Here is an 18,997-nt window from a genome sequence, read left to right on the forward strand (position 1 = left end):
AAGCCTTTTTTAGTGAACAATTTTAGAAAAAAAGCCCGCCTTTAAAAAAGACTCGCAAGCTTTAAATTTATAAGGCTCGAGCCTTCAAAAGCCATAAATACAATTAGCCTCGAGGGCTTAAGAGCTATTTAGCCTTTTAGCCTTCTAGCCCTCGCTATAAAGCGGCGAGTCTTAAAAAAGGGCTAAAAGGCTCGACCTTTTTCGATCGCTAATCCCCGGTCGGGTCATGATGGAAAATGATCTTTTTCTGATTGGCCCGGGTCTTGGATGTTTATCTATATATGTATTTGTTATAGAATATAGTATCGTTGAGTCAGTATCCCATAACACAAGTCTCGAACTTACTTTGGGGCTAGCTCAATCTGTGTGATTTGTCCTAATGCATACATGTATTTCTAATTGAGTGAAACGAAAGATATAACCGTGTCTATAGTCTTCGCTGTCTGTGGCCACGTCTCACGGCATTGCGGGGTGGATAGAGACTGGCACTAGTGGTGGTAACTCCCCTTTTTTTGGACGCTTCGACTTTTTCGGCTGGACTTTCATCTGTTGAAGAGAGAATATGAATGAAGGAATGAGATGGCTGTCCGTTTCCAAATTATACATTTAAAGATCTTAGATTGCTGTGATCTGACATGTCATCGCAATATCCACTAGTAAGATGTCTGACCGTTACCTAATAACAAGAAATTTGATATCTCTGATATAACAACCAAATTTCCCTCATGGTAAGCAAAAACCTAATGCCCAGTAGCAAGATGGGTGACCGCTACAAAAATATCTAAAGAATCAATTCCTGTAATGTAACAACCCAATTTCCCCCCATGGTAAGCAATAACTCAATGTCCGCAAGTAAGATGGGTGAGCGTCAACAAATAACGTAAAAATCCTAATTCTGTGATTCAACAGTCCCACTTCGCTGATGGTAAGCAAAAAGCCAATGTCCATTAGTAAGATGGGTGGGTGTAACCTTGTAGTGCACCTCGCGCACGTGGCGGTACAGGCTGGAGTACCAGCCGAAGGCGGCGGCGCAGTGCGCGCAGCGGTACGGCGTTTCGTGCGTGTGCATCGCTATTATGTGATACTTCAGTTTCGCTGCGTTCTGGAAACAAGACAACAAATTTTGTCTGTTTGTATTATCCTAATCCTAATGTAATATTATAAATGCGAATGTAAGTTTGTTTGTTTCTACTCAAGTAGTTAGAGCGTGAAGTGGTAACAAACAAAGATTGGATGACAAACAATCTTCGTGAAATTTTGCATACTTACATATAGTTTGAAGTGTGGAGGAAGGACATAGGGTACCTTTCATCCCGGAAAAATTACTGTTCCCGCGGGAAAACTAACGCGGGCGAAGCCACGGGCAAATCCGTGACGTCACCATACATCACTGTCACACAAGCTGCATATAAAATGTTGTTTGTGACATAAGTTTTTGATTTGACTGGTTGGAGAATTAGCCAATTGAATCTCGCACCAGTATACCAGATTATTGTATTACTAGTTGTTGCCCGGGGCTTCGCTCCCATGGGAGTTTTGAGATAAAATATAGCCTATATCAATCTTGGACAATGTAACATTCTAATGGTGAAAGAATTTTTGAAATCGGTTCGGTAGTTTCGGTGATACACCGCCACAAACATACAAACCACAAACGCTTACCTCTTTATAATAATAGTATAGATTAATGTAGTGACACCAGATTCGTACTGAGGGCTTAGTGCGGCACAATGGCGCAGAAGTGAAATGCGGTTTGCACTAAGCCCACTGCTGCGTCTTGTGGTCTTCACAAATATGACTCGCTAAGGAGCAGTTAGCTGGAGAAGAGAAAGAGTTACTCCCTCACCTGGTAGGACTTCCCGCAGACGTGGCAGAGGTTGTCCTTTTTCTCCTTGTTGCGGTGCACGTTTTGCATATGCACGTACAGCGACGTGTGGCATTTGAACGGCTGCGAATTGTTTGCATAATGTTAAAGTTTGTGTGTTATTACTCTTTTACGCAAATCTACTGGATCAATTGTTATTAAATTTGGTACACGGGTAGAATATAACCTGGAATAACACATAGGGTACTTTTTATCCCGAAATTCCAACGGGAGCGAAACCCCGGGGCGCAGCTAGCATTATAAATGTGAAAGTTTAGGAAGATGTATGTGTGTATGTTTGTTTCTCTTTCATGCAAAATCTAGTGGACGGATTGTTATGAAATTTGGTACACGGGTAGAGTATAACCTGGAATAACACATAGGGTACTTTTTATCCCGAAATTCCCACGAGAGCGAAGCCCAGAGGCGCAGCTAGTGTTACAAATAAAATAATATAAAGTGGCTTGAAGTGAAGTGCATAGTGGAGACGAAAATGTGAGAAACCAGTCCCTAGGCTCCCACGCTTTACGGCTGAGGAAAACAATGCTCAGATGAGAGAGAGAGAGACGCTGAGATGAGAGAGAGAGAGACGCTGAGATGAGAGAGAGAGAGACGCTGAGTTGAGAGAGAGGGGTAATGACCTTATTGCAGAGTTGGCAGCGGAACTTGATGTTGTTGAGGTGCTCCCAGTCCACGTGGTCGCGCAGGCGCGTCTTGTTCACGAACTTCTTGCCGCAGTCCGTGCACATGAAGCTGGGTGCCAAATCAAAATGTCTACATATAGGAACGATTCACACAGATTGAGCTAGCCCCAAAGTAAGTTCGAGACTTGTGTTATGGGATACTAACTCAACGATACTATATTCTATAACATATACATATATTAGATAAACATCCAAGACCCGGGTCAATCTGAAAAAGATCATTTTCCATGTTGCCCTGACTGGGGATCGAACCCGGGACCTCCAGTGTAGCAGTCCGGCGTGATGACCATTAGGCGACGGAGGTCGTCTTTAACTTTAATTCATAAACATTTTTTTAATAAAAATGTCATTTTTGCCACAAGCTTTTATTGTAGTCAGAGAGATCTTATGGCATTCAACGCCTGACAAAAATCCCATGTCCGTGCTGTAAACCGTTGAGGAGTTCCCTCATTTGGAGCCGATCCGGGCTGCACCAAGTCATGCTTATTGTAATGTATGCTTCTAAATTCACTTCTCCCCCACTACTGTAATATAAGGCGCTCAGTTGTTTACGAGACGGCGAGGCTCACGGACGTTGGAACATCAGTAATGTGGTTGTGATGTTGGACAGTTACGTGCGAGCATTTATTTTGTTATTTTTTTTTATATATAAGTTTAATTATAATTAGTTTTATTTTTATAGATGAAAATTAAATGCTAAATATTTTACTTAGCGCAGCAACAATTTTTACAATAAACAAATACTTTTATGACAAATTTTAAATAAAAAAAAAATTACAGACTAACATCAACACCGGACTCACCTGAACTCGCTCTCAGACACGTGTTGCCGCGACACCTTGAGATGTTGTCTGTATGTCGCGACTGACGCGAATCTCTTGTCACACTCCCCACAGTACAGTTCTCCGGCGTCACGCGCCTGACCAGAAAAACTTTCAAACTTAATCCTACACGTCACAACTCGTCACATCCTACAATCACATTGCCGATAATGATATATTGAGTGCAACTTTGCTATTCACATCACACCATCGAGTCGATTCGCAGTGAGACGCAGCTGACCAATCACAGTGAGCTATTGTGACGCGACGACAACCACGCCGCAATGTGATTGGTTCGCTGCACAGAATAAGGTGGAAACAAATTGACTACAAATCTTTTCAGGACTAATTAGTTATATATTTAGAAAGGCTGTGTTTTTTTAAATTTTCTACATTACAAGAAAAGTGAAAAGACTAAATTTTATGTTTTTCGTAAAAATCGTAACATTACAATACAATACACAGTACACAACTTTGCGTAAAATGAATGAAGTAGCTGACATGTGTCTACAGTATGATCTCTCTTCATAGTCGTATTCCTCATGACTGAGGGTCGTGGTTATTACGTGGAATGAAACACACACAACAACTTTCTTGGCATTATTAATGGAGTGGTTCGCCATTGCCTTCTCCATTTCACACACAAGTTAATAAGAATCAACCAGTGTGCAGGTTCCCACACGATGTTTTCCTTCACCGGAATGTGATACTAAATATCATTTAATTATTTTTTATTTAGAAAAATAATAACCTAGCGCGTACATTTCTAAGATTTCATCCCCAATACGCGTTTATGTAGTCCTGAAAATGTTTAGGTGATTTGTTCCCATCTTTATAATATAAATCTGTGGTTCGCCGCGTCTCACTTCGAAAACTTCCGACAGTCGATACCCAACGCCAAAGACGCACTACGGCCTGTGATAAAATTGGACAAAAAAAAAAAGTCATTTTTAGGGTTCAGTACCTCGAAAGGCAAAACGGAACCCTTATGGGATCACTTCGTTGTCTGTCTGTCTGTCTGTCTGTCCGTCTGTCAAGATCCTTTTTCTCAGGAACGCGTAAATGTATCAAGTTGAAATTTATACCAAATACACAGGTTTAACGCGATCAAAAAATGTGTCCAATTATGTGGCATATTTTGGGGTATTTTGCGATTTCACAAGAATCAAAACCTATAGGGTACTCTCCGTAGACCAAGAATCATGAAATTTGGCAAAAAGTTGGGGCATACCGTATTGATATAGGAAAAAAAATCTAAAAATTGGCAATTTATAGTTACATCACAGAAAAAAAAAGTTATATTTGTAATCAATTTTCATACAAAATAAGTGCATACGAATCTTAAAAAAATTTTGTACGGAACCCTCGGTGCTCGAGTCTCAGCTCGCACTTGACCGGTTTTTTTGAAAATACAAAATGACAATCTGATTCGCAGTGATTACCTTGTGGCTCCTCATATGTCTGCCCAGGTTGGATTTCCACTGGTACACCTTCCCGCAGCGCGGGCACGGGTAGCGATTCTGCCCTTTGTGAAGGACACTGACAACAAATTAGACTAATATTTATATAATATCCATTTAGTTTGGTTATTTGTAAAGGGTCTATCTATGAGCATAAACAATTAAACCATAATAAAATATATAAATATATATATCCCTATATATTTATATGCTTACATGTTATAAAACAAGTCCTATGTCGCATCTGTCTGTTCGCGATAAACCCAAAAGCTACTGCACGGATTTTCGTGCGGTTTTCACCAATAAATAGTGTGATTCCTGAGGTAAATGAGATATTTACCAAGGCTACAAACTGCTGGCATTTCGGAACGACCACTGCAGAGAGAGAAATGCCGAAAGAAACTCATCCAATCAGTGTTTATCCTATCATGCCAGAAGGGCTTACCATTTTTTAAATATAAATTTATGTTATCACTAGTTCTTGCCCGCGGCTTCGCCTGCGTGATTTTATCTACGAAAGTGGAACAGGTACGATTTTCATACATTCAACATTCAACCCCTATTACAGTCTTTTCGGGAAAAAAGTAGCCTATGTTTGAACGAGATCTTTACCTGCCAAATTTCATCAAAATTGGTCCAGCGGTTTAGCCGTGAAAGCGGAACAGACAGACAGACTTTCGCATTTTACAATATTAGTATGGATCGTGTCACAACGACATGCAAACGAGACACGCTCAGACGATAGAGTAAGAGAGAGAGAGAGAGAGAAGGAAAACCACTCACTTAAGATGGTATCTATAAGTTTTCCTGGAACTAAACACTTTCCCGCACTCCGCACACTGCGGCCGCTCGTTGTCCAACAGTGGGACACGTGGGCCTGACCCGTTCACCGCTTTCTGTGGGCGAAATAGAAATTCTCTATTCAACTTCTTCGCAGTCGTATTCCTCATGGCTGATGGCCGTTGTCATACTTGCAAAGAAACACACACGACAACTTTCTTGTCACTATCAATGGAGTGGTTCGCCATTGCCTTCTCCATTTTACATACAAGTTAATAATGAACAAGTGTGCAGGTTTCCTCACGATGTTTTCCTTCACCGGAAGCAAGTGGTGTTCGATGAAAACTACTATACATGAGTCAGATTGGTATACAAACTCATGTGGCACGAGTAGGATTCGAACCTGGGACCTTTCGATCCACAGGCGGGCGTCTTAACCATTACACCACCACCGCTTCATATCATGACGTCAAAAATTTACTTAAAACTAAGTCTACCGCCGACTTCCAAAGCGCTGGTGAAGAAGAAGCGGCGCAACAAACTTCACCGCGGCCTTTTCAGCTAAACGCGCGGGAGTTAAAAAAAATGTACATCCCTACACGTCTAACTCACCTTACTAACTCCTTCCTCTTTAGCCGTCTCTTCTTGAATCTCTTTCTCACTCAACTTCTCCTCAATCTCCTCTCCATTCACGGACGCAGTATCACAGTCTATGCCTACATCTACATTGTCTATGGACTCGGAAGAAACAGATATTTTCCTCTTGCGCTTGCGCATCTTTTTGTTAACTATGTTATTTTTCTTCCCTATGCTTTTTTTCACCTTCTTGACTTTTAACTTGCTTTTCGTTTTTTCTTTTGTCTGTAACAATTTTTATCGGTAACTGTTAATTAAACTGAATAGCATTCAGATCATGAAAATCGATAACAAAATCACATAGTGTCTTCGATTTATTTGTAGTATTTATTTATATATATATATATATATATATATATATATATATATATATATATATATATATATATATATATATATATATATATATATATATATATATAAAATGCATGTCACATTTTTCTTGAGTTAGTCTGCATTAAATCATCGAGATAACCATACGCAGTCTCCTTGCAATACACAAGCCCGTTCAAATTTAGACCTTATTCAGCTATCGCAAGGAACATAGCGAGACGCGGACGATTTTTCTTCAAACTATAACATCATACCGAGCGATGACCATTTTGGTATAATATTTAATACATATTCTATGTACAGTGTTAACATGTCTTATGTATTTTTGATTATACGATGTTAAGATTGTAGAGAAAATAAAGATTTTTTGATTTTGTCCTAAATATAAACTTATTTTCGTCAAAAAATGTTTCTTCACAATCACACAACATCTTACTAATATTATAAACGCGAAAGTTGTATGTGAGTGTGTATGTTTGTTACTCTTTCACGCAAAATCTACCGGACGGATTGTTATAAAATTTGGAACACGGGTAGAACATAACCTGGAATAACACATAGGGTACTTTTTATTCCGAAATTCCCGCGGCAGCGAAGCCCCGGGGCGCAGCTATTATATCATGATTACCACTAACCTTACTCCTCGGCGGTTCGTCCACAGGTTTCTCCACCAACAGGTCATTGACGAAGGTCTCCTCGCTGTGCTCCGTGACGTCATCCGGCTCGCTCTTGACCACCGACAGTGGGCGGGCCTCTTCTTTGTTCAATTCTGTAGGGGAGATGAGTTATTATTTAAATAAATAAATATATTAGGACAAATCACACAATTTGAGCTAGCCCCAAAGTAAGTTCGAGACTTGTGTTATGGGATACTAACTCAACGATACTATATTTTATAACAAATACATATATAGATAAACATCTAAGACCCGGGCCAATCAGAAAAAGATAATTTTCCATCTGAAGAGAATATGTTATAAACAATAATGATAAGCCCTTGAGTGAGTGTCAAATGAGTTTCTTTCGGCATTTCTTCTCAGAAGTGGTCGTTCCGAACCCACTACATGGAAAAAGCTGGCATCTGATTTGACTCCGTGGCAATTGCCCTTTAATGATGTAGAATTGTTAACGACTCACCCGCTTCCGGTTCCGGCTTGAGAATGACGTCATCGAAAGGCAGAGATATCAGGGACACCTTGTGTATAGCGAGGTGCGGCGCGCGCGCAACGTTCTCTACACTGTTCTGGAAACAATTATTTATTATAATAATACTCAATTATTCATATAAAAAAGTTAAAGTTTACATAATGATTTGTCGCTTTCTATCAATGTCAAATATTATAAAGTGCTGACAATACATATTTTACTTTAAAGAACAGTTTAACATTTTTATGAATAACATGGAATACTTATAATATTGATGGATGTCTGTTTGTCTTGGCCAATAATGTTATAGGCCACATGTAAATTGACTAGCGGCTCGCCCCGAATTCGCGCGGGTAAAACCATAATAAAAAGTAACCTATATCACTCCTGATGGTTTCGCCTGTCTCTGTGCCATCACAATCAACCCAGTAGTTTTCGAGTTTATTCATTACAAACAAAAATACAAATCTTTCCTCTTTATAATAAATATATTAGGACAAATCACACAGATTGAGCTAGCCCCAAAGTAAGTTCGAGACTTGTGTCATGGGATACTAACTCAACGATACTATATTCTATAACATATACATATATAGATAAACATCCAAGACCCGGGCCAATCAGAAAAAGATCATTTTCCATCATGACCGAGATGGATTAGTCACATCAAGATGTACTTTCTAAAGCATCTTACTTTTAAATAATATTTTTGTATGCTCTTTAGTGAACAAGAAAATTATAGACTGAGATTTTATTTTAAGCTATAAACCTCAAATTTTAGACTGCTGACAACCAAACATGATGTCAACCTTATGCACATGTCAAGTGAAAAAGACAAAAAAAACTCACTCCACAAATCTTTGTGAGCAACATGTGAGAGCTCCTCACGAGGGCCCGGAAGCGCCGCAGCCGCCGCAGCAGCGCGCGGCATTCCCAGCACACAAGTACACGGAGGGCTGACGTGTCCACCTACACACAACATGTATAAATTGGATTTTTTTAAATTTAAATCTTTTCTAATATATGCTAGTTGGGGAAATGGGTTATACAGTTTAGACTAACAAACTTTCAACGCTGCTTGATATAGACACATCAGCTGCAGAAGCTGTATGTCCATTATTACATAAATAAATAAAAATTTATAAAACAAAAGCTGTGGCCATGGTCTAAAATCTTTGGAGAACGACAACACACAAAGAAGAATGGAAGTTCATTACATGTAAAGCAAAAACCACTAAACAGATTTTAATCAAGTTGAATATAGTAAAAATAGATTTATAGGCTAGGAATAGGCTGCCGAGTAGCAACCTCCACTCAGAATTGCTTCTATAAGCACTATAATTGGTAAAAATCAATATTAGTCCCACTCATTTGAGTCAAAAAATATTAGCTTGCTTCGTGTAAATATTTGATTTCTGTAAAACTAGGTACTTATTAATGTTATATATCTTATGCACATTATTTAAATCAAACAAGATTTCTGTTGTACCATAGCTGTTCAGTATGATTTGTGGTTTATTATAGTAACTAAAATAAATAATACTTACACGTATTTCATTCAATATTTGCAAATAGAGATCGAAATCACTCGTGTCGCCTATGAAGTATAAATTTCTTCCAGTACACAAACAGGCAGTACATAATTCCTCCATGGTTCAGTAGATTTATATTGTTTCCATAGTTATTTATAATTTCAACAACATTTGGGATTTATTTCAGATCAATTTTAATAAAATTAATTAAGTAATCTAAAAACCAAACACTACAAAGCGTCTCTGGCCTGGCTTTCTTTCTTTGTGACAATGACATTGACAATACAAGTTGACACACAGTGGCTGAACATGAAAGTGTTGACAGAAGTAAAAATAAATATTTTTATTAAAAAAAAACAGTTCATAAAAAGATTTTGATTTTATTAAAAATGTTTTTCTATCTGTGCAAAGAACAAGAAAACACAGACGAATTTAACCCACCCCTAAGAATGTAATGTTCTAATATCTGTGGTTTAACCCAAGAATTTTTAGAGATAAGTTTTTCTACAAATATAGGAAAATTATGTTTTTCATATAACTTCCCGGCTCAACCTTGCTAATCATACAAAGTAGCAGATTTAGCCGGGTAAAGTGCTGAGAAAGAAACAGCGTAAACGCTCGAGAGAAGGCAAGGAGCATTTTAATCGTAGAGATGTGTCATTGAAAGCCGATCCTAGGTAGGCAGATCTTACATCATGTTGTTATAATGTTGCAAGAATTGAGAAATTAAAACCACATGAAAAAGAGCTCAATCAAATAACGTGAAGTATTCTAGGTGGAACTTGCAACATTTGATTCAGGTAAAACAATTCTACCGCAGGACATAAGCGTCTCATTAAAAAGTTGATTAAAAATACAATAAAAAATTTAAATATTTGTTAAAAATGCATTTATTGTTTACATAAAGATTAAATAATAACTTTCTAAATAGTACTATAATATGTCATTATTTACAACACTGGCAACACTTTCATCTTTGTTTTTCTTTTTCTGCTTTTTCTTTTTCTTCTTATTCGGATCTTTCTGCTTATTCATATCGTTATATTTTAATAACCTTTTATACATTTTTAGTAATTGTTTGGCGTCTTTCTTCATTTCTTTTGTCACCGCTCCCTCCTTGTCTTTAGCGTCTTCATTATCATGTTGGTTCTCTTCTGTATTCATTTCTGGTTCCTTCACAGGATCAACGTACTTCGTAGAACCTTGTAAAGCATTGTACTGTTTTATAGAACCTTCTTCTAAATTACTTTCAATAGGCTCCTCTGGTGTTTCAATTTTTTCACTTTCTACTTCGAGTTCCTTCGTTTTAGATTCTTCTAACTTCTTTTTCAGTTCTTTGTTTTTCTTCCTTAGAGCGTTCAATATATTTGATGTAGTTAGAACTTTTTTCACTTTGGAACTACCTAAGTACCTATCTTTCCATGATATCTTTTCTATATCATCTGCGTTTTCATCTGTCTTATTATTATCAACCGTTTTACTATTTTCAGCTAAAGATAGTTCATGTTCCCTTATTTCTTCGTCTGTAATCACTTCAATTCTTTCAATCTCATCAATTTTTGCCGATAGGGCCTCTATTTCTTCTGCAGTGGGCTCTTTAGACAAAACAGTGCCTTCAACTTCATAACAAGATGAATCGTCTGAGAGTTCTAGAATTTCGTAAATATCGCCTTCGTCTATTACAATAGGCTCGGGCACATTATGATCAGTAGAAATAGAACCCTCAGCGTTATTTAGACTTTCAATGTCTTTGTAAAAGTTTTGGTCCGAGCCTTTATGAAAATCCGACTTTTCTTTTTTTGATTTCTTTCCCTTTTTGCTTTTCTTTTCCTTTTTCTTATGTTTTTTCTTACTCTTATTTTTCCCTTCGTCGTCTGAAATGCAAACTACTTCAGGTTGTAATTCCGTGGCTTCTACTTCCGAGCTATCGCGGTCTGAAAGCTCCCCTTCTGATATTTCTTTGTCAACATTATGTTTCTCCTGTGAATTAATTTCACTGGTGCCTTCTTTACTTGTTTCAGATATCAGATCTGTTCCAGTAAATGTTTCATTATTTTCAGCATTGGGAACCTTTGATATTTCACAATCACCGCTTGATTGCACTTGTTTAATTGTATCTTGATCATTCTCAGCTAAAGAACTGATATTTTCGACATCTCTGCTCTCAAGAACATTTACTGTAAAATTTTCAACACTTTGAATTTTCTCAGCTTTCTCGTTATCCTCTTTTTCATCGCTTTTATTATTTGGTGTATCTTCAACTATTGAAATGGTTTCTGAACGTTCGTTTTCTTCATTATCATGAACAACCTTATCACAATTCGCTTCTGAAACTTCTTCATCCTTAGAAGAAATTGAATCTCCAGAATTGTCAACTTTCTGAAAAGTTTTGTCATCTATATTTACATCATCAGATTTATCGTCAGCTTCTGTAGTTTTGTTTTCTTGTGCATAATCTTTCTTTTTATTTTCTTGTACAGAATCGAGTTTATCAACGATCTGTCCTTCGATCACTTTCTTTTTATCTTTGTTTACGTATACTTTTGTCTTCAATACTTCATCGCTTTCTTGACTATTTTCATCTTCATCATCTGATTCACTACTACTACTGCTTTCAGAATCTTCGGAGCTTTGGCTAGAAACCCTATCGAAGTTCTTATGGTCCAAATCCTCTAGCAGATCTAATTTCTCGCTGTCCGACAGCTGTAGCATAATTTCGTCGTGGTCACTACCATCCTTATCGACCGTCTTCTTTTTACCTTTCTTCTTTAGTTTCTTCTTTAATTTCTCTTTCATTTTAGCATTATTCTCTGCAGCTTTGCTAGCTATAGTTGCAACATTATTAGTTTTATCATCATTCTTATTATTTTCTGTTGTATCCACCGTTTCAATTGGAAAACTAGTGGTATCTTTATCAGCAGCCGGCGCAGGATTAGTTTTTGTACGATTCAGTTTAATTTTTCTTGTTGGTTTCGACTGTGGCACTGTTATCACTAAGTTGTTTACTCTCTTCGTGACTTTTTGGGAGTCATCTGTTTTTTCTGTCTCCGCTGATGTGTTTTGTTTTTCTGCAAAAAGAGACAGAAGAATTTTGTTATAATATTGATCAAGCTCTAATTATTATTAAACACCATTGCGTGAAAGTTTGCATCTACTGCATGATGGATACCTTGAATCAATCTTGAATAAATTTTGAAACCACAGTAATAACAAACACGCAGACACTGCTATCTGTATCACCATATTCAGGCATTTATATATATGTATACTAGCGACTTGGCATCGCACGTGTAAAAACATAATAAATTTGACATCTAAACCTTCCTCTGGAATCACACTATCTATTGGTGAAAACCGCATGAAAATCTATGCATCAGTGTTTGAGTTTATCGCGAACAGACAGACAAACAGACAGCGGCAGTGGACTTTGTTTTATGATATGAAGGAATTCGGCTAGACCTAGCTGAAATGATGAAGACTAAATTCTAGATTAATTGAATTTTCTCTTAATTGAAGATAAACACGATAGAACTAGGTGACCGTACTTCGGGGTTTACTTAAAATATTATCATTTTATTCGTCATTCATCATCACCTGTCTCCAGCTCAGCAATGGAAGGTTTCTCATCATCGCTGCTGATCACCAGCACCTCGGGCGGCTCCTCCTTCACCAACACCTCGTCATCGTCTGAGGAGGCGCCTTGGCTCGACTCTGCTGCTTCTGTTGATTTCCCTGTAATGTAATTTATATATTAGCCAAATGGTGAAAGTAAATCAAAAGATTTTATTCCTGTGTTGTACTTGCCACATTAAAACGGAACTACGGTTGAAAAAAAAAAAAGATTTTTCCGAAAAAAGAATCAAAATATTTTTTTTTTTCTCATCTTACTAGCAGCTTGTTCCTGCTGCAGCTGCGCCCTGATGGCGCGCGCTCGAGCTTGCAGCTCCAACAGCTCGAGCACCGTGAGTCCCGCCCGCGAAGCTTTAGACTTCTCCCCGTCGTCCTCGGTTGATTTGGACTTTTTTTTGCTTCTGTCCTTGTCTCTGTCGCGGTGGCGGTGTTTCTGTGGTAATTCATTATCATTACATTATGAGACTTATGTGTGTAATATAATATGTGTAAATCACCACCAATAATAAACTCTTTTATAAATAGACTTGATAAGTGAAGTGAACAATGTGTCACTGTTGTATAAAATCTGAATCAATATAAAGTTATTAATTGATATCAGTGATGTGACTTTTTATAGTGAAATATCTAGAAACTTTCAACACTGCTTGATATAGACACATCAGCTGCTGAAGCTGCCTGTCTACTACTCAATAAATAAATATATTGTAGTAGGAGCTAGGTTATCATGCTCGACCGCCATAAAGGGAAGATCTTCCCGCCTGGCTAGGTGCAGCGCAGGGGAACCGCACGCGACAGACGGTGACACGTCGGAGGTTGTATATATGATTCCAATCGAAAACGCACTGTCTGCGCAGTCTAGGCTTGTTAGCTTCTGGTAGAGGGTCGACCACGGTGCCATCTGTCTGTTGATGTTGTGTGGCTTGTTATTCTTTGTTGAGTTTGGTCGGCTTTTTACAATTGAGGCGTTGTGCATGTGGTGTGGTAGATGTCGTCTAAATACAATAGGCTATATCACTCAAAAGTGCAATATTTTATTGCACTTTAGAGTGACATACAATTTGTATACTGTATTTTTTTAATTCTTCAGTCAACTGGCTCAAAGTCAAAGCATTTATTCAAAACTTAAAACATTTTCATGCTTGGTGCAGAATCGACTATGCCTAGAACTGTCAACGCTGCCTGATATACATATATGCATCGGCTTGAATTGATTTATAAAATGAATTTAATAAAACTTTTTCTACCTTTTTGCTCTTCTTGCTGGCCTGGCTGAGAATTTCCTCGTCAGATGAGATACTGTCCAGCGAGATGGTCTCCAGCCTCTCCGGGGACTCGGACGGACTGGACTCCGTATCTGTCGGGGGATCAGCCCCGTCTAGTATGGCGCACAGCCTTTTGGAACTAATGCCGAGGAGCTGAAACAAAATCATAGTCATATAAAAGTTTTTAGGACATAATAAAGTGAAAGGAAAACGTATGCGATGTGCATATGGGTTGGTGTTGAGTGCACGAGACTACTAATCACTATAAGGCAGTAGGTAGTTGTAAAAGTGATGTCAGATGAGTGTACATAACATCTCTCATACTCAACAGTCGAAAAATAAGAATGATGTCTCTCCCTCGCAAAATCTATAGGTGATGCATATGGCATTTCTCTAATAGAAATTGTGTCACGTTACAGGGCTGAGACGGACGAGTGGGGGCAAAAATGTAACCATTTTGCAAGATTGCAAAGTTCTTAATCTTTATGAGACTTGACTTTATACAAAACGATTAGACACACAGTTAATTTGAGATCAGTACCTACCTCCTCAGTGCAGAGCTCTTTAATATTATCCACAGAGAGATGTTTAATGCATGCCGGCGTCATAGCCTTCAGATCTTTAAGTTTTAAGACTGAAAACACTTGGTGCATGAGTTCAACGCGATCGTGTATATAATAAGCCAAATCATGTTCTTCTTGCTCCCGGGAGTAAGAGCCGGAAGTTTCGGGCTTCTCCCGCTTTATTTTATGCCTACTCATATCGTTTTGAGTGACAATTTTAATTTAAAAAAATGTATAAAAGGGCAATTTACTTCACTCCATGTTTGTGTATTCTATTTATGACTAGGGTTATTTGTTTTTGTTGGATTACCTAGGTAGGTAGGTACCTACCTTAGTAGGTACTTTATACCTTAGTATGTATCTTAGTAGGTACTAAGATGGTCTACTTTAGTTTGATTTGACAGCTATGACAGTTTTGACAGCAATTAAATAGGTACCTAAGTTATAAAGTACGTTCCATTCCTATTTCCACAACACAATCATCGTTTTGGCTGTAATGTTCTATTAATATCTGTGTTTTTGCCACAGATATAAAAGCATTTTGGCGAACGATGGATGGTGACCATAAAGTACCTAAGGTACCTAGCACAAGAAAATTAAAGAAGAAATACAAACTACCTATATGTACCTACCTAGGTATAGATCTGTGAGTGATAGCTTAGACGTGGGCGTTGAAGGAAGGAAAAAAACGATAGTGATTTGTTAAAAAAAATGATTTGTCAATAAAATTTTCACCAGTTTGCCATACAATATTCAAAAATATTTTTTATTTAAAAAACTTTACCACTGATATGAATTAATGCCGCTTCATATCCCTGGACGAAATGCCACTAGAAGAGATACTCGGTGTTTGTATAGAAAAAGCCTTCCAAACGGCGCTAGAATCTCTTTTTCTGCATTTTGGTCCGAGGGTACACAACATTTTGCAGCTAAAATCGAAACAGGATTTTGACCTAAAGTACTTAATACATTTGAAAAAATCATTTCTATGGTAATATTGAATTGGTTAAGATTTAAGAACTAGTGAACGCATGTTTAAAAACCACTTCAGAGAATGGCTGTCGAAAAGCTTTATGAAAGTGAGAATTATATCATAGTTAATAAGCCATATGATATGTATATAAATTCTGACGACGAAGATGAAAAGGTGAGTGTCTGAAACATAGTAAGTGTAGGTAACTTGCAAAAAGTGTTCATAATTTCATTTGTTTTGATTTCGAGGTTATCATTGTAAACACTAGTGTTGGGCCTGCACGGGTGTCTTTTACATTTATTTTTAGTCGAGTTTTCGATTTCATGAGTATCGATATAATCAATCTTTACCGCCATGAGAGTATCACTGCTTCTAAAATTCGTTGGTTATTTCAACTTTGATTTGCACGAGGACTATAAACCCTTGGGAATAAATTGAATTGGAATAAACTGTTCTTTTCAAACTCTTTTTAAATGGTGTATCCTGAATGATTTACATCATTGATGTATTTCAGAACACAGTAACGCATCACATAGCCAAACACGACTCTCACTTGTCAACCTCATCCCAACCACTACACTTCGTTCAACGTCTAGACTACGCTACCAGTGGCGTTTTGTGTATAGCAAAGAACAAAAGTGCGGCGGCACGGGCTGGGAAGCTTTTTGAAGGACGGCTCACGAAAAAATATTATTTGGCTGTTGTAAGAGGGCATGTTGGGTTCGAGTTGGGGGACATCACTTATCCAGTTGGTAAGTGCTGATATGTATTTATTAACCCACGACGTCAAAATAGGAATTGTCTATCATTTTTGATTCGCTTGCAAATAAAATGGCTTTAATCAATCGCGAAATGACTTATTTTCTCTTCATAGTGGTATTCCTCATGGCTGAGGGTCATGGTAATTAAGTGGAATGAAACACTGTGAAACACAATGAAACACAAAGTGCAAACTTTTAATGGAGTGGTTTGCCATTACCTTCTCCATTTCACACATAAGTTAATAATCAACCAGTGTGCAGGTTTCCTCACGACGTTTTCCTTCACCGGAAGCAAGTGGTAGTCGATGAAAACTACATGAGTCAGATTAGTATACAAACTCATGTAGTGAATATCCACAGGCGGGCGTCTTAACGATCACACCACCACCGCTTCAAAACCTTCACCCAAACCTTTTTCAGGAATCACTAATTGGTGAAAATCTTATAAAAATCAGTTGAGTAGTTCATGCGGACGCTGGGACTTATAATTATTTATTATAATAATATAATATTATAATAATATATAATATATATATATATATATAATAATTATAATGGATGTTACCTCTTATCAGGTGTCGATCCTCTGACTCAGCAGTCCAGCCATCGGATGCTGGCAGTTTTCAATAAATCTGATAATACGTGTGAACAGTCGCGCGAGGCTCACACAAGGCTACTGGTACTTGAGAGTGGATATTGCGGCTCGGATCCAGTGACTGTGGTACTTCTGAAGCCTGTTACTGGTAAAACCTATTTTTTTTTAAATTATCTACCTACTAGCGATTTACGCACCAACTTTGTACGGGTGCAATATTATGCAAAATGTTCCTCTTGAATCTTTTCTCTATTATCTGTTTCTTGGTAGCGCCCAAGTTACTTTTACTGTGTTTTCTCACGAATTAGAAATTACAGTACAGTATTAGAAGTACAATGTTCTTAAAACGTAATGCAGAACTTTTCTCCAATAGCCGATTACCTAGGCTCAACAATCTATTCAAATATACATATTTTTTGACGTGACAACGTCTTAAATTAGGTTGCGGCTGGGAGTCACTTATGAAAAAGTGTAACGCCCGGTAACGTTACGATGAGTCACCGAACGAGAGAGAGGCCCGCCGAATGCCTTGCGTCTCTCTCCCACTCAACTATGATCGGTCTGCCGCGCGCGTAAAAAGACGTTGTCACGTAAAATCTTCGCCCGTAAAACCGACTTTACAGGCAACCATTTTTTTTGTTCTCATTCAGGACGCCGCCATCAGCTCCGTGTGCATTGCAAAGCTATCGGACACACGATACTCGGTGACTACACTTACAGTGATAAAAAGGACAGCGCGCCCCATAGAATGTTCCTGCATGCTATCAGGTGAGAAAGCCCAAGAGCGTGTTTTCTTGTCGACCGTTTTTCTACAGAAATGCGTTGGCAGTCATCCGATTCGGTCGCTTTACGAGACTAGGTTTGATCTATCTGTCACTGAAATATTCTTAAGCATTATGACGTTTTGAGAACGAAAAGAATTCAATAATATTCTGGCAACGTGCTTCCCTGTACTGGAAGATTGCAGATGGCTAATGTATATAATTTTGATTATTAATTAGCTAATGTCTGCGATTACGTTCGCGAGGACTCTCTCCAGGAAATTGTAAATAAGAAAATGACGATGTTTGTTACTTAGTTATACCAATTATTTATATATTGTTACTTAGTTATACCAATTAGTTATACCAATAATTCAGGTTATATTCTACCCGTTTACTAAATTTCATAACAATACGTCCAGTAGATTTTCCATGAAAGAGTAACAAACATACACACATACGTCATCACAAACTTACGCATTTCATGAGCGTATACTTGATACCAAAAGTTTTACTTTTCTGTTAGAAATTGATAGCACAATGAGCCTTTTAAAACTAATTTATTTAAATGGGTCTTATATTTGTTTATATTTTCAGACTGGTGCTTCCCCTCCACTCCGAGCCCCTGGACATACAGACGTCAGAGCCGTTCTTCATAGACAAACGCTTCCAAAGCCAATGGAAATCTGTAGATATATTCAATAAATACAGGACTAAGGAGGCCTTCCGAGTGGCCTGCGATGTCATAGACCGTCCCTACGTTATCGGCGTCAAGTACCAGTCCTATAGTGCGAATGATTAAACTTTACACCGAATATTAAAATTATACCGCCTTATATTTGGCGTTTTGATTTTAACACCCGCTCGGCTTCATACACGTAATCTTAAAATTAAATCCTTAAAAAGGACTACATACGAAGGTATCTCTCTATATACTTATCGTCTCTGTCATGTGGTATACTATACTGTCCCACTCAGTCCCACTAACATGAATGTACATTGTACATACGCTCGCGCGGTAGGGAGGGACGACAGGAAAAATAAATCCACTTGTCCTTATCAGAAGGAGCCGATAGGGACTCGCAAATTTTACTGCATGGATGTCGGATGCGCTTCGCTAATACATCACGTCACAGTGTTCTCTTGGTCCCGGGGTCTCAACTGAGTTATTAT

General features: G+C 38.0%; 3 protein-coding genes across 3 annotated transcripts; 1 reads left to right on the top strand and 2 right to left on the bottom strand.

Annotated features, from left to right (window-relative positions):
• Window positions 1-352: 352 nt before the first annotated feature.
• Window positions 353-9,542, bottom strand: LOC128681996 (zinc finger protein 569-like). The gene is made up of 12 exons (XM_053766411.1): window positions 9,292-9,542; window positions 8,594-8,713; window positions 7,736-7,841; window positions 7,234-7,367; window positions 6,242-6,490; window positions 5,633-5,745; window positions 4,832-4,928; window positions 3,372-3,487; window positions 2,506-2,617; window positions 1,847-1,948; window positions 971-1,102; window positions 353-546 (listed from the first exon to the last, which is right to left on the bottom strand). Exons 1-12 carry the CDS (start codon window positions 9,394-9,396, stop codon window positions 457-459), a joined length of 1,476 nt encoding a protein of 491 aa, XP_053622386.1. The 5' UTR covers window positions 9,397-9,542; the 3' UTR covers window positions 353-456.
• A 606-nt stretch (window positions 9,543-10,148) lies between these two features.
• Window positions 10,149-15,048, bottom strand: LOC128681992 (uncharacterized protein). The gene is made up of 5 exons (XM_053766402.2): window positions 14,717-15,048; window positions 14,154-14,324; window positions 13,165-13,339; window positions 12,871-13,008; window positions 10,149-12,344 (listed from the first exon to the last, which is right to left on the bottom strand). Exons 1-5 carry the CDS (start codon window positions 14,930-14,932, stop codon window positions 10,210-10,212), a joined length of 2,835 nt encoding a protein of 944 aa, XP_053622377.1. The 5' UTR covers window positions 14,933-15,048; the 3' UTR covers window positions 10,149-10,209.
• Window positions 15,049-15,650: 602 nt separating this feature from the next.
• LOC128681998 (RNA pseudouridylate synthase domain-containing protein 1-like) lies at window positions 15,651-18,660 on the top strand. Its single transcript, XM_053766413.2, has 5 exons — window positions 15,651-15,881; window positions 16,222-16,459; window positions 17,044-17,211; window positions 17,714-17,831; window positions 18,422-18,660. The coding sequence occupies exons 1-5, from the start codon at window positions 15,789-15,791 to the stop codon at window positions 18,624-18,626; spliced, it is 822 nt and encodes a 273-aa protein (XP_053622388.1). The 5' UTR covers window positions 15,651-15,788; the 3' UTR covers window positions 18,627-18,660.
• Window positions 18,661-18,997: the final 337 nt, after the last annotated feature.

This window comes from Plodia interpunctella, chromosome 29 (genome assembly GCF_027563975.2).
Source record: "Plodia interpunctella isolate USDA-ARS_2022_Savannah chromosome 29, ilPloInte3.2, whole genome shotgun sequence".
In the NCBI taxonomy this organism is placed as follows: Eukaryota; Metazoa; Arthropoda; class Insecta; order Lepidoptera; family Pyralidae; genus Plodia; species Plodia interpunctella.